Source organism: Polyodon spathula, chromosome 11, assembly GCF_017654505.1.
Source record: "Polyodon spathula isolate WHYD16114869_AA chromosome 11, ASM1765450v1, whole genome shotgun sequence".
NCBI lineage: Eukaryota > Metazoa > Chordata > Actinopteri > Acipenseriformes > Polyodontidae > Polyodon > Polyodon spathula.
The window spans coordinates 42,276,955-42,291,928 of NC_054544.1; the positions used below are offsets into that span (position 1 = coordinate 42,276,955).

The 14,974-nt window shown below is 44.7% G+C and overlaps 1 protein-coding gene across 3 annotated transcripts in view; it reads left to right on the forward strand.

Moving 5' to 3' along the window:
• sned1 (sushi, nidogen and EGF-like domains 1) overlaps positions 1-14,974 on the forward strand; it is an 80,420-nt gene that overhangs the window by 36,689 nt on the left and 28,757 nt on the right. For 2 of the 3 annotated variants that reach the window (XM_041264649.1, XM_041264650.1), the window contains exons 11-17: positions 6,644-6,760; positions 7,764-7,856; positions 8,655-8,768; positions 9,682-9,798; positions 10,747-10,863; positions 12,474-12,590; positions 13,433-13,549. In XM_041264649.1, coding sequence (XP_041120583.1) covers positions 6,644-6,760; positions 7,764-7,856; positions 8,655-8,768; positions 9,682-9,798; positions 10,747-10,863; positions 12,474-12,590; positions 13,433-13,549 — 792 coding nt within the window. The remainder of the gene's footprint in view (positions 1-6,643; positions 6,761-7,763; positions 7,857-8,654; positions 8,769-9,681; positions 9,799-10,746; positions 10,864-12,473; positions 12,591-13,432; positions 13,550-14,974) is intronic. The other variant, XM_041264648.1, reaches the window with a different exon arrangement.

A 14,974-nucleotide genomic window follows, 5' to 3' on the forward strand; every position in this document is an offset into this window, starting at 1 on the left:
AAAGATTCAATTACATCCAGAGGATTAGAGCTACTAATTGCCACAAACCATTTACTTTTATCAAAGTGTACAGTGCCCATTGTAATAAATATAGACATATATCTTTGTCACTCGTTGGAACCATCTCAAACTTTTGATCCTATTCAACAACAAAAAACGTTAGGTTATTACCATAACCCTGGTTCCCTGAAAGAGAATTACAACCACTACCGAATGGGAAAGAGCCTCTCTGACTGTCAATCACTGAGCATATATAAAAAAGCTGCTGTGAGGGGGGAGTCCATCCCACCTCGTGTTGAAGATGGACCTCCTCACAGTAGCACATCGCCATTTTCTTTCAAAAACAGGTCAGCTGGGGACACAACCTCAAAGGGTAATGGCTGTCATTCTCTGGGAAAGCTGTACCAAAGCTGTCGTGGCTCCAGATTACCGACAGTACAGCTCCACAGCGATAGGCTCAGAGCCCACATGACGTCTAAGGGCATGCAGCCTGCAACACCCTAGAGCCCAGAGACGAACTTGCTCAGTTTGCAAGGCGGTGAAATTGCACAAATGTCTGACTACCTGTCCATGTAGCAGCATTGCATAACTCATCTAAGGAGGAGCAATGAAGGAAAGTCCAAGTAGTTTCCTGGCCCCTGGTAGAATGGGCGGTAATGTCCCCCGGTAACAGGGAGTCCGTCTGTTCATACGCCAAGCGTATCGCATCTGTCACTCTGTTGCTTCGACAAGGCCTGACCTCTAGAGTGGGACCCATAGCAGACAAACAGTTGGTTGGACTGTCTCCAGGAGGCTGTCCTATCCAGATAACAGTGCAGAGCCCGAACTGGGCATAGTGTGTGTTGTCTACGGTCCTCCTCTTACTCGTGTGGGGGAGGTCTGAAAGTTTCCAAAACCACTAGTTAGTTAACATGAAATGAGGATACCACCTTTAGCAAAAAGGAAGGATTTGATCTTAATGTTACCTGCAAGTCATTTCCAGTAAAAGCCATGCATGTGTTATCAATGAATAGCGCATGAAGCTTATTTACTCGTCTGCCAGACGTAATGGCTATTAAAAATGCCACCTTCAATGAAACTGGGCGCAGTTCTGCTGACGCCATGGGCTCGAATGGGGGACCCATAAGGGCCCACAGCACCAGTTCTAGATCCCACTTGGGGACCACACTTTTCATGGGAGAACGAAGCCTCCGAGCCCCTTTAAGAAATTGCACTGCCAGGAAATGTGCCCCGGGGACACCGAGTCAGTCTTGTCATGGCACATTGATATTGCTGCCAGGTATACCTTCAAAGTGGATGCTGATTTTCCTGTGTCAAACAAGTGTTGTAAGAAGGTTAATAGCGTCTCAATAGGGCAGGTCACAGGATCGTGACCTTCGGCAAGGTACCAGTCTTGGAAAACTATGAATACTGGGCTCTAGTGCTCGGCACCCTAGCAGACTGCAGTGTTTCTACTACAGCATCTGGCAAACCTCATCTGAATAGATGGCTACGTTCAATGGCCAGACCCAAAGTTGGAGCTTGGCTGGGTTCGGGTGCCATAATAACCCTTCTGCTTGGCTCAGGAGGTCCTTGCGCAGCGGGAGCTGCCACGGCTGATCCAACAACATGTCGGAGAGGAGAGCAAACCAGGGGCGTCTCGGCCATCTGGGTGCAACCAGCAAAACCTGTGCTCTCTCCACCCTGATCCTCTCTAGTGTCAGGGGTAATAATGGTAGTGGAGGGAATGCATACAATAGCCCCTGTTGCCAGGGGTGAGCTAGCACATCTACTCCCAGGGGTCCCCGTCTCTCTCCATGGGGAACCAAAAGGGGAAATGAGTGGACTCGGCTGTGGCAAAGAGGTTGACTCGTGCAGGTCAAAACATCTCCCAAATCTGTTGCACCACTTGAGGATGCAGTCTCCATTCCGAGCTGTCTAGAGCTCTTCGGGACAGGAGGTTTGCTGCATTGTTCTCCACATCGGAGAGGTGAACTGCCCTGATGGAACGCAAGTTTCTGTGTGTCCAGGACAGGAGTCTGTTCGCTGTGTGGTGAAGGCCCGGCGAGCGCAGGCCGCCTTGGTGGTTTATGTAGGCTACCACTGTAGTATTGTCCGTCTGGACCAGCACATGTTTGTGCGCTGACTGCTGCCGAAAATGAGATAACGCCAAGTTCACTGCTTGCAGTTCTTGGGCATTTATGTGTGCTTGCTCCCTTCCACTGACCTCTTATTCCTCTCCCATTTCAGACTGCTCCCCAGCCCAGGCTGGGGGCATCTGTAGTGACCACTTCCCTTCTGTGAGGGGATCCGAGGGGCGATCCAAGGTGAAGATTGCCAGGACGGAGCCACCACTCCAGTGTCTTCCGGCATTGTCTGGACACTCGCACCAGCCGGTACCGATGTCGGACCGGGTGCACCCTGAATGTATTTACCCAGGCTTGAAGCGGGCGCATTCTCAGAAGCCCTAGTGGAAGGATTCTCGAGGTGGCTGCCATCAGCCCCAACAACCTTTGATATACTCTGACCTGTAGGAGACCGTCCTCTCTGAATAGTGAGAGTGTGGTTTCTAACGACCGAATCTTGTCTTCCGACAGTTAGGCAAGCATGCTCACAGAGTTCAGTTTCATCCACTGGAACATTGTGGACTGAGACAGTACGAAGTTGCTCTTCTGTTGATGTATTGAGAGCCTTAACTTTGTCACATCATCTATGACCTGTTTTGTGTGCTCCTCTGCGCGCGCTTTTGAATGCGCACAAACTAGCCAATCGTCCAGATACCTAATACCCCGCAGCCTGAGTGGAGCCAGTGCTGCATCCATGCACTTTGAAAATGTGCAGGGCACCAGTGAGAGGCCAAATGGCAGCATGCAGAATTCATATGCGTTGCCTTGAAAGGCGAAGCGCAGATATTTTCTGTGCATGGGACGGACTGGGATGTGAAAGTAGGCGTCTTGAAAGTCAATCGATGTGAACCACTTGTCCAGTGACCCTGAAGTCAATAATTGGTCTAAAACCGCCGTCCCTTTTGGGTACCAGGAAGTAAAAGCCACTGAGGGCATCGCTTGGACTTACCAAGCATACAGCATTCTTCGATTGAAGGTTGCGATCTCCTGTTGAAGGAGTATCGCTCTCGCTGGTGCGACTGTGGTGAGAAGCACACCTTTGAAGGGTGGCGGACCTATGTGGAATTATAGAGTGTATCCGTGTCTCATTGTCGATAGCACCCAGGAGTCCTGAGTACAGCCTTGCCATGGGTCATTGCCGTTGGTCAGTCCGGTTGTGGGGGGGGATGGTTGGTGGCTTTGGCTTTGGGAGGAGGCGGGTCTTTCTTAGGCCCGGCCTTGGTCTCCATTCGGAGAACCGGTTACCCCTGGCCTGCGGTGGTCCCTTGCCGTTGGCTCTGCCTTTGCCTGCTTGTCTACTCTGGGGTGGAGGGCGATGTTCAGACCCTTTTACCCCAGCAGGCTGCGAATGCCACCTTGCGCACTGACGGTAAGCCGGAAAGAACAAAAACTTGGATGCCTTGGCCTTGTGGGACCTCTCAAGGCTCACATCAACGGTTGCACATCTCTCACATCTCCACGACCTTGGCTTGCATCAGCCACAAATGCCGGCGGGCGGAAACCATCACTGCCAGTGACCTCCCTGATGCCTGGCCTAACTCCCCCATTAGGTCAATCATCGCCTTTACTACCGCTTGGAGCTCCCCTGTGTCTGCTTCTGTATCCCTTTCCTGCAGCCTCTCTGCTAACTGGTTCTGGTAGAGCACCAGTATAGCCATGGCATTTGCTGCTCGGACTGACAGCGCTGCCGATGCGTACGCCTTTTTAAACATTGCATCCTTTGTCCTGCAAGGCTTGGACGGACAGGTTGGGTCCTTTTCCCCCTTGGTGAAGGTGGAACCTTGCACCAATTCTATGACCATGTTCCCAATAGTGGGAAATGTGCCTAGGCCTGCATCTTGGGCTCCTGCAGTATGAAGCAGAGACTCTGCTGTTCTGGAGGCTGAGGGTGCAGTTCCAGGAAGTCCTGGCATAAAGAGAGGGCATGCTGTGGGTGCTCTTTCTACTGGAGGAAGCGGTTCCCCTTTCCCTCCTGTTCTGCTGGCCAGGAAACGTCCGTGGCTGTAGCTGCAAGCTGCATTAGTGCCTGGAACTCTACCCTCTGCGACACATGAGGTAAGGGCGGTAAGGAGCCGCCCACAGGGGCCTGCAAGATGGAAGTGGCTGGGTCCGAGACGTCCGATCTGGACGCCGTGAAGGACAGCTCGCATGGGCTAGGAGGTCTAGGCAGTGGGAATGGGGAACGAGATTGTGGGGGCTGGGGCTGCCTGGTGGTAGGGGACAGTGCGCCCTGTGATTTTAGTAGGTTCTAGCATGTTCTGCGGAGCCCTTACAGTCTCCATCAGCTCCGCAAAGTGCCGAGCTTGGGTGCCTCCGAGGCGACTCTGACGGGGATCGTCTGCACCTGTGTGGGGAAGGGGAGCGGTGCCTGCACGGTGACCGCCTGTACCCTGGTGAGTGTCCCCTCGAACGGTACCACCTCAGTGATGACCATCTTTCCTCCCCTGAGAGGTGTCTGTGCCTCTGTACCAGTGGTGGGGAAGGGGAGGGTGACCCAGGAGTGTGAGAGAGCTTTCTGGTCACTGTAGCAGGGGGGTCCTAGAGGACCTCTGCGGAGGGCCTTGAACCACTGATCTCATTCATCCTTGACTCGGGGAGAGAGCCTTGCTGGGGATCGGGCTGCTCTCCGGCTCTTAGTTCTTCTCGAGAACTTCCTACATGGAGAGCAGTCCAGCTCACCTTCCAGTGCTTTGGCCGCATGTTCTGGCCCTAAGCATCTGGCGCAGGACCGGTGTTCGTCCTGCCTGGGCAGCTTCGTCGCGCACTGTTCGCACTGGTGGAACCCAGCGGAGGACCCAGTCAATTGTACCAACATGGTGTCATAGACGAAGCTGCTGCACTCGGTGCCAATAGTAGTGCGTTCGGTACCGGGCTGTAGACGCTTTTAGCCAGTGCTGAATCAGTTGGTGCCAGGATCGGCATCGAGGAGAGCGCTGTTGGTGCCGAGTCAATCGGTGCCGAGGTCGTGCCGATGTGTAGCGCGGTCGGTTCTGGGCTGTAGACGGCTCCGAAGAGGTTCACCAGTGCCGAATCAATCGTGCCGGGATCAGCTCCAAGGAGAGCGCTGTCGATGCCGAGTGGTCTATGCCCAGTCAATTAGCGCCGAGGTCAGTGCCGAGAGACAGTGTAGCGTGTTCGGTGCTGGGCTGTAGACGGCCCCGAAGCTATTCACCTGTTCCGGATCAATTGGTGCTGGGATCGGCGTCGAGAAGAGTGCGGTCGGTGCCGAGAGGTCGGTGCCGAGAGGTCGGTGCCGAGTCAATCAGTGACCAGGTCGGTTCCGATGTGTAGCGCGGTCGGTGCCGGGCTGTAGACGGCTGTGAAGAGGTTCACTAGTGCCAAATCAATCAGTGCCGGGAACGGCACCAAGGAGAGCACCATCGATGCCGAGTCAATTGGTACCGAGGTTGGTGCTGATGTGTAGCTCAATCGGTGCCTGTCTGTAGACAGCTCTGAAGATAGTCACCGATGCCGAGTTAATCGGTGCCGGGATCGGTGTCGAGGAGAGCGCTGTCAGTACCAAACAAATTCCAAGGTCGGTGCCGATGATAGGCCCGGATGGTCCCGGGCTGTAGGTGGCACCGCAGATAGTGAAAAAGAATAATGGCCACTCGCCATTCTTGCAAGAGGGGTCGAAACCAGCACTAGTCAGTAAACTGATGGGAGAATCAGGCAAGAGCACTCTTAATAAAGCTCAAAAGCATGATTTTACTGTGGATGTAAATAAATTTGTAGGTAAAAACCAACAAATCAGCCAAATTCTGACAAGAAAGCATGAAGCAATCTGTGACCTGTCTCAGTGAAGTGACAGAGAAAATGGCGATTTGCTACTGTAATGACGTCCCTGTTCAACAGGAGGTGGAAGGGACTTCCCTCTCACACCAGGGCCCTGATAGGGCAGCTTTTTTTATATATGCTCAGTGATTGACGGTCAGAGAGGCTCTTTCCCATTCGGTAATGGTTGTCATTCAATTGAAAGGGGACTTATGTTGCAACAAAGTCTACATTTTACAAACAAGTCTGACCAGAGCTGCAGTTAAAAAAGGTGAAGAAATATAAATAAATAAATAATTTAAGGCACATAAAAAGGGGTAAAGTGTTAAATTGATATTAGTTATGAAGGTCAAATGTGACTTGGCTATTAGAAGTACTGTATAGTTAAGTCTTTCTTTCAGATTTTTTATTGTATATACAATTTCATGATACTTCATCAATGTTTATTAAAAAAATGAAAAAAATGAAAAAATCATTAAAGTCAGTTAAAAAAAAATTTTTTTTCCCCCCGGAAAAAAATTAATATGCAGGATAATACTCTGGGACGCGTTGCAAAAGCAGCTCATTTTGCTAAACATACAATGTAGTATTACAACAACAGAAAACTCCACCACATTTTACCATTAAAATGGAATTCCTGACAGTTAAAAGTACACGTTAAAAAAAGAGGAAATATGTAACAAAAGCACAATTTAACAGAACTCAATGCTATAGGTCCTCCTGTTTACAGTCCATAGTGACGTGGCTGAGACGTTTCTTTTCAGAGGAGTTCGAAGCATGCCCCTTGAAGCCCTGTCTAAATGGAGGGTCCTGTTCCAGAGCCAACGGAACTGCAGTCTGTATCTGTCCACCAGGAGTCAGTGGAGATTACTGCGAAGAGGGTAGGCCACTTTCACAGATTACATTATTACAACCACTCACTGACAGAAGTGTCATCTCTTTGACGCACGGATATGTCTATATTAAAAAGCAACCCTGCAACTGCAACTGCTTTTCTATTGAATAAACACACCTTTGAACAACTGAACATGTCTAATTTAAGCTGGCCCCATTTTAAAACTTTTCATACCACATATGTTTGTAAAATACACTACATGCTGTCATTTTTACCTACTTTATAAAGTATAAAGACAAAGTGATGCCAACTAAATATGTGTTCAATGCAGACGGAAACCTAACATGAAGTAAATAAATAATACAACAAGTAGGGCCTACAGTTTATCTATCAGGAATCAATCTGGAGGTAAGCAACTCTAACCAGTGATTTTAAACGGTGTGATTGGTTAGCGCTGGCCAATCATGAAAAGTAGAAGACAAAAAGATAGCAAATCAGGAGCAAATTACATCTCTTTTTATCAGCATAGCTGCCCCAGTGCTTGTGTTTGGTTGCATCCATTCCCATAATCAGGCACTAACAACCCTTACGCTTGCTTTAGGACCTTACACTGTGTGTAAAAAAATCTGGCCCTCAAAATTCTAAGTGAGTAGATGCATGCAATGCCATCATATAAGAACATAAGAACATGAGAAAATTAACAAAGCTCATTTGGTCCATGTGTGTTGTGGTTCCTAGTAGCTGATTGATCTCAAAACTTTGTCAAGTCATCATTAACAATATGACTAGGCACCCTATTCCATACCCTCACCGCTCTTCTGAAGAAGTGTTGTCTACCTTCTGTCCTAAGTCTATTTCCACTTAATAACTGCATCCTCGGGTCCTGATCTCTGTGCTGCGTTTAGGGTTAAAGACTGCATAGCTCTTCTACTCTCTTTCCTAAGTCTATCTCACTTAATTTCCCCTGGTCCTGGTTGTCATTGTCTAGTACTCTAACTGTCATGTATCTATGCTTGGCCACATTCATTCAGTTCTGCAATGCTTTTCAGAGGGATGCCTGTGCCAGAACGGAGGCTCCTGTACAGGCATCAACTCCACCTGTGAGTGTCCCTCACGATTCACTGGAGAGTACTGCCAATTTGGTGAGTTTTTACTGCAGTACACTGTTTATGTTTGAGATCTAGTTCCCTGGGAATTAAATGTTCTGAATATTGCCAATGCGAGTCACTGAGATCAATCCACCTTGGTCCACACAAGGTATCCAAACCCAAGAAAATGTATTACATTCAAGGACCTTGTATGATGCCTCCTCCTGCCAGGTTTTAATGGTCCATTGTGAATGGCCAAGCCATGGCAGTTGGTCTAACTGGCTTTATATTTTATTAATTGAGGAGGTGGAGGCAAACAACTCTTTCGACAATGCAGCTGGCTACTGTACCATTGTAGCCAAACAACTCAGATAATAGACATGTAGCATTCGCTCTACTATAAACAAGAGACATCTTTGAGATGCCCACACCAATACAAATGGAAAATATGGGCAGACCCATCATCCACACACTCTTCAGCCCATATTGTGTTTACATTGTAGCTTCAACTCAATTCTTTGTCCATATCTGTCAGCCCTGTTCCTGACACAGCATATTCTGACATCTTCTTTGAACCATAATATCCTTTGTTGTATGCAATGTTAAAGATCAAGGAACTGGTAACTAGGATTCTAGAGGATCAGACAATGCCAGGTGGATTCACCACTGGAACAACAGAATAAAATGAGAATTGAGACTTTTTACCATTTTAAACTTAAAGTATTCTTTAATTTTAGTCACTTTAAATACCATTATTAATGAAAAATTGATCCTTCATTAGTCATAAACACTGCAGTCCTCCATTCCTGTGAGAAGGGTTCTAGGGTATTAACCCGTTTACTCATTTTCCAGAAATCACTCAGACCCCCTGCAGCTTCAACAAGCCATGCCCGGACGGAGGACCCTGCATGGAGTATGGGGGGACCTACCTGTGCACCTGCCAGACTGAGGTGGTGGAGAGAGACAGTGAGTGGGATGGAGGGAGATGGGAGGGCTCCAACAGTGTGAGGGAGAGGACAGAGATGGTTAGAAACTCCATTAAATCATTCCAGACTGTGTTCCAGTGTAGATGGCAGTTAAAAAGGGGAGACTGGATGTATGGCACACGTAAATCCAGTCTGTTTACAGTGGGCTTTATACATGTAGGACACTTCAAACTAATACTGAGATTGCTAAGGGTTCCTCGGGGGAGAGGGTCCAGGGTTCATTGCAGTTTCCCTTGACTGTAGAAATCCACAACAGAGATTTGTAAGTTTACATTTTGCTTAAATGATAATTTATTAGAAGTGCAATCAGCAGGTAATGATGAACAGTAATAATGCATTTAGAACATGTCATTATTCAAAAGCAAGAAGAAAAACAAAATGTAGACCCTTAATGAAAGCCATTGAGATCAATTAGTTAGTACATCTTTTTTAAAAACATGTAATTGAAACTCCTTTAAACTGAAAAAAACTGCAGTAAAATACCTTCAAATCTCATAGTAAGCAATCATATTTGGTACTGAGGCATATTGTAACTACAATGAAGTGTACTATTGTATGGGCCTATAAATTAAAAATGACAGTATTAATGCAATGGTACTATTGATATTCAGATTATTTCTATCCAAGAGCATCCTGACAGCTTCATGCTTATCAGTGTATACGTCTAATTGAAAAAGATTATAGTGTCAAATGAAATAGAAGATAGAAACATATAGAATTCTATACACGTATATTCTATACACCTATAGAAACATATGAACAGCAGTGATTTGCACAGAAACCCCAAGGCTGTTCATTTTGAGTTAATCAAAAACCTCAAGGCTGTTCATTTTGAGTTGATCAGAAACCCCAAGGCTGTTGATAGTCAGAAGCACTTGCTGTTTGTTTTTCAGTACAGCCCTCTGTGTGTGACTCCGGGCCCTGTCTAAACGGTGGCTTCTGTTCAGAGAGGGATGGTGGCTATATCTGTGACTGTAAGCTGGGCTACAGGGGCAAGCACTGTGAGAAAGGTAGGCAAGCTCAGTTCTTTCGGTTACATATGTCCAATGCCACGACTGAAATTCAAAATTAGAGCTACAGGGATAAAAAGGTTGATCACCATGATATATAGTGTAACCCTTTACTGCCCCCACCTGCAAGTCACCTTGGATAAAGGTGTCTGCCAAATAATTAATTAATTAATTAATTAATAATACATCAGAAATATCTACAGAATAGTATAGAACAATAATTACCAAGTTTTGTGATAATTTGCTAATCAATTATCTAAATGTATGCACATATGTAAGTGTATATATTTGCACATATAGCATACAGTAGATTGAGGAAGCAGCGTACAGAATCTGATATTCTGAATAATGTTATGAGTGACATAGACAGGTTGCATCAAAGGAAACACCGCCCTATACTGTATATCCCCAAAATTTGATATTCTCAATAATTTACGTTAAATAAAGTTGATACCAAGTTTCATGATTATATTCAGATATATTGGGAAAGCTATCAAGTGTTACATATGTGCATCTTCCTTATCTCTTTAGCATAACAAGCACTGGCTAAGCCTATTAAATAAAATTAAACTAGCTGTTATAATACAGGCACGATATGAAGGATTACACAGTAAGACTGAAAAAGGTGTCATTATCATAAGCCTAGATGGAGAAACCAGGGCAGTGGTCCCAGTTGTTTTCAGGGACTATCCACAAACTGGGGATCCAAGATTTGTGAAACTGACCAACCGCATTGAGCTGTTAGCTTTCTATGACAATACACACCATTACTGTATGTGGTAGTGCTGACTAAACAAATAGTCTAATTAACTGTGCATCTACAATAAGCAGTGGCACTGTTTAATAAAGCTCTATTGGCTTATCAGCTGGGTGGCATGCGAGGCGCCCACAAAGTGCCTCAGAGGACAATGTGTTTGTCTAATAAGCTGTGTGTCTTTGTCCCCTCAGTCAGGCTGAGTATCTGTGCTTCCAGTCCGTGTCGAAACGGAGGGTCGTGCCGCGAGGAGGCTGGAGGATACCACTGCTCCTGCCCCTACAGGTTCACCGGGAGGCACTGCGAAATCGGTAGGCCTCAATCCCAACACTGAGGGTCTGAGGTAGTGGAACGATGCCTTTACTTAAAGCAGTGTTCTCAGTGAGACACTACAAACTTAGGAATATATATATATATATATATATATATATATATATATATATATATATATATATATATATATACACACACACACACACACTTCAATTTGGTGGGGCAGCGCTTATTTTAAATTGATCAAAATGACTGTGGCGCTTAAAAGAGGGAGGCCGTTATCCAAGGGCGACCGTTATTAATAATACTACAATTTTCAAACGCTGCAATATTTTATTACATGATTTATAACATTTTAGAAGTATCGCGGTTGCTTATTTTCTGTAATACGGTAGCCTACCTGTATGTAGCAGTGTGAGTAGCTAACCTACTTTGACTATAGTACATTTATCGATGACAGTTACCGAGAGCCTATTCGGTGGGGGTTGGAAGGTCAGGGGACTACTGTACCAGCGAATCAGGAGTGTGCATTGGTTGTTAAGGGGCGGGACAATGATGGTGTGGCAGTAAAGTCCAAGAGAGTGACGTAATGTTTTTCTGCACCAATTACCTCAGAATATCAGCTTGATTTCTGTAAAAACTAAAATATATCCTACTTGCTTGTTTGTAATTTCTCTGCAAGAGAAATCGAAACTAAATCTTCTCATAGATAGTAAGCACATTGTTTTTATTTGTACGAAATTGAGTATGGGAATTACAATTTAACTAAAAACAAAACAATAAAACTACCTATATGTACTTCAGAAGGACTGCTGTTCTGTACGTAGTTTATCTTGCATTTTTTTTCAGAACTGTACTACCATAAAATAAAATGTGCTTACTATGTGTGTGTGCATTAGTTTGTAATTTACATGCTAGATTGAGGTTCCCGTCTCTTCGGGGCGTTACATGTACATAGTCAGTGTTGCGCGTTTATTTGTTTATTGTGTGTGTGTTTTTAGAGGGGGAGAAAAAAATACCTTAATGTTTCTTTATTGATAGCGGCATTTATTCGAGGGCAGCCTCGATTATAAAGCTGATATATGACTGCGGCCGTATTTCTTCAATTCAATTTGGCGCCGCCCTCGAATTAAAGACGCCCTCGTATTAAAGCCACATCATATATATAATTATATATATATATATATATATATATATATATATATATATATATATATATATATATATATATATATATATATATATGCGCATACTGTGTTTGTATTCAGTAACCCCTCTCCCCGCTCTCTGCTGTAGGGAAGCTGCTGTGCTTGTTCTGAGTAACCCCTCTCCCAGCTCTCTGCTGTAGGGAAGCTGCTGTGCTTGTACTGAGTAACCCCTCTCCCCGCTCTCTGCTGTAGAGAAACTGGTGTGTTTGTGTTCAGTAACCCCTCATCCCTGCTCTCCGCTGTAGGGAAGCTGCTGTGCTTGTACTGAGTAACCCCTCTCCCCGCTCTCTGCTGTAGAGAAACTGGTGTGTTTGTGTTCAGTAACCCCTCATCCCTGCTCTCTGCTGCAGGGAAGCTGGTGTGCCTGTATTCAGTAACCCCTTTACCTGCTCTCTGCTGTGTTTGTATTCAGTAACCCCTCTCCCTGCTCTCTGCTGCAGGGAAGCCTGACCCCTGCTCGTCCAGCCCCTGTGGGAATGGAGGGACATGTTTCCACTACATCGGGAAGTACAAGTGCGAGTGTGCTGGCGGATTCACCGGGAGACACTGTGAGAACGGTATGAGGCGCACTGCATGGCACAGGCTTCTTCCACTATAGTAATGGCTGTTCCTTTGGAGAACTGCTGTGCTGAGATTGGTTGGCATACTTTCAGCATGAATTAGTAATGTTATTATTTAATTTATTGTGTTATTTATCAATCCATTTAAGTAGATGATCTAACACATGCTTTCCAGTACAAATAGAAGTTCCAGAGGCACTCAGGCCTGTGAATTGTTCAAAACCAATTCATGATCGAGACACTATATGCCACCAGTATAAACAACATATTTCCAAATTGGGTGTTCCTATTAAGTGTAATACATTCAGGGATTTACAACAGCAGTACAGCGTGATTTACTATTAGTAATGACATAGCCTATTTTAGAAATAGTAAGTTAAACTTAAATTCAAAGACAAACATTTCGACTAGAAGAGACATTGAACACATTGAAAAGATTTCTAGTCGAAATGTTTGTCATTGAACTTCAGTTTCTTTTACTGTTTATACATTCTGCAGTATTGAGTGTTTAATACTTATTGATGAATGATAGAGCTTACAGATCTTGCATTTTTTTAATGTCTATGTATCCAATAATAAACCAGTGTACAAAAACTTGCCAAGTAGCATGGCTGTTGATAGTGATAGTGCTCCTGGGTTTAACGTGTACACAAATGATTGATGGCAAAATGTAATGGTGGTGCTTTATTGAAGTATGAATATGCGTGGAATGGTGACAGTGAAATCGCAAAAATTAATTTTAAAAAGACAATACTATATTCAGTATAGATCTCTGTGTTCTTGGCCATTCCACTATGTCAGTAAGGGTCCCTGTGCTCTCTCTCTATCTCTCTCTTCAGTTCTGGACCCCTGTCTCTCAGCTCCCTGTAAGAATGGAGGGAACTGCACTGAGCACATCAAAGGGACTTACCAGTGCCTGTGCCAGCCTGGTTACCATGGAGAACACTGCGAGAGGGGTAACTGCAGCTACAACACCTTAGTGTTCTATGGAAGCCTCTGTGATCCACCTCTTAAAGTCACTGTAGCTATCAAAGCAATTTCATACATTTCCATGCACATCCATTCACTGTATAGGTCTTAAATGTGCAGTTTTGAAAGAAACACTTGTTTTAGCAAACATGTATTTTCATTTTAAAACCTGAGACTGGTACTTTGTTATATCCTGGGTCATTTCACCTTCACTGTAAAATTGTCCCCAGCCCTTTCACTGACTTCATTTCTGTCATTAACCAATCAGCTGGATCCCCTTTTGACTGACATGCTTTCAGCCAGTAATATGCTTTGACCAAGAAGACACTGCTGGGGGTGAAGTGATTAAGGAAGTAAAGCAGTAACAGACTTCCTGGAAAGCAAACTGGGAAAGTTCCTTTAACCCTAGTGTAGTGCCAGGTGTTTGTTTGCTAGAGCTTGTGTTTCTTTCAAAAATACACATTTGAGTGCTATGTAGCTAATGGAAGTGCAAGTATAAAAACAATGGTCAGAAGAGCTTTTCCTTGCTATGCACCAAAGCATCAGAAAACCTTACTTGTGCAATTTGGGCAATTACTCACTAGTTCAAGTGTGGTAAACTATAGTAAAATCTTTTTAGCAGAATTATTCAGCTGTAGCCCAACAGAGTGCTAACAAGAATACTTGTATTGTAAAGGTTTTATATATATATATATATATATATATATATATATATATATATATATATATATATATATATATATATATATACATACATACACACACACACACACACACACACACAGTGGCTATAGAAAGTCTACAACCCCTTGAACTTTTTGTCATATTTTGTTGTGTCAGTGCCTCAGAGTTTCATGCATTTAAGTTAGGATTTTTTTTCCCACCTATCTACACACCAAACACCATACTGTTAAGAGGAAAACAAGTTTTTATTGAGAAAAAATATATATATTAAATATGCAAAACTGAAAGATCAGAATTGGATAAGTCTCCACCCCCCTGAGTTAATACTTGGTGGAAGCACCTTTGGCAGCAATTACAGCTGTGAGTCTGTTGGGACAGATCTCTACCAACTTTGTACAGCTAGATTTGGCAATATTTGACCATTCTTCTTTACAAAACTGTTTAAGCTCTGTCAAGTTCCTTGGGGAGCGTTGATGGACAGCAATCTTCAAGCCACAAATTTTTCAATTGGATTTAGGTCAAGGCTCTGACTGGGCCACTCATAGGCAACTTTTTGCTCCATAGCCACTCCAGTGTAGCTTTGGCTGTGTGCTTTGGGTCGTTGTCATGCTGAAAGGTGAATTCCGTCCCAGTTTCAGCTTTCTATCAGAGAGCAGCAGGATTTCCTCAAGGGCTTCTTTGTACTTTGCTCCATTCATTTTCCCTTCTATCCTGACAAGATCCCCAGT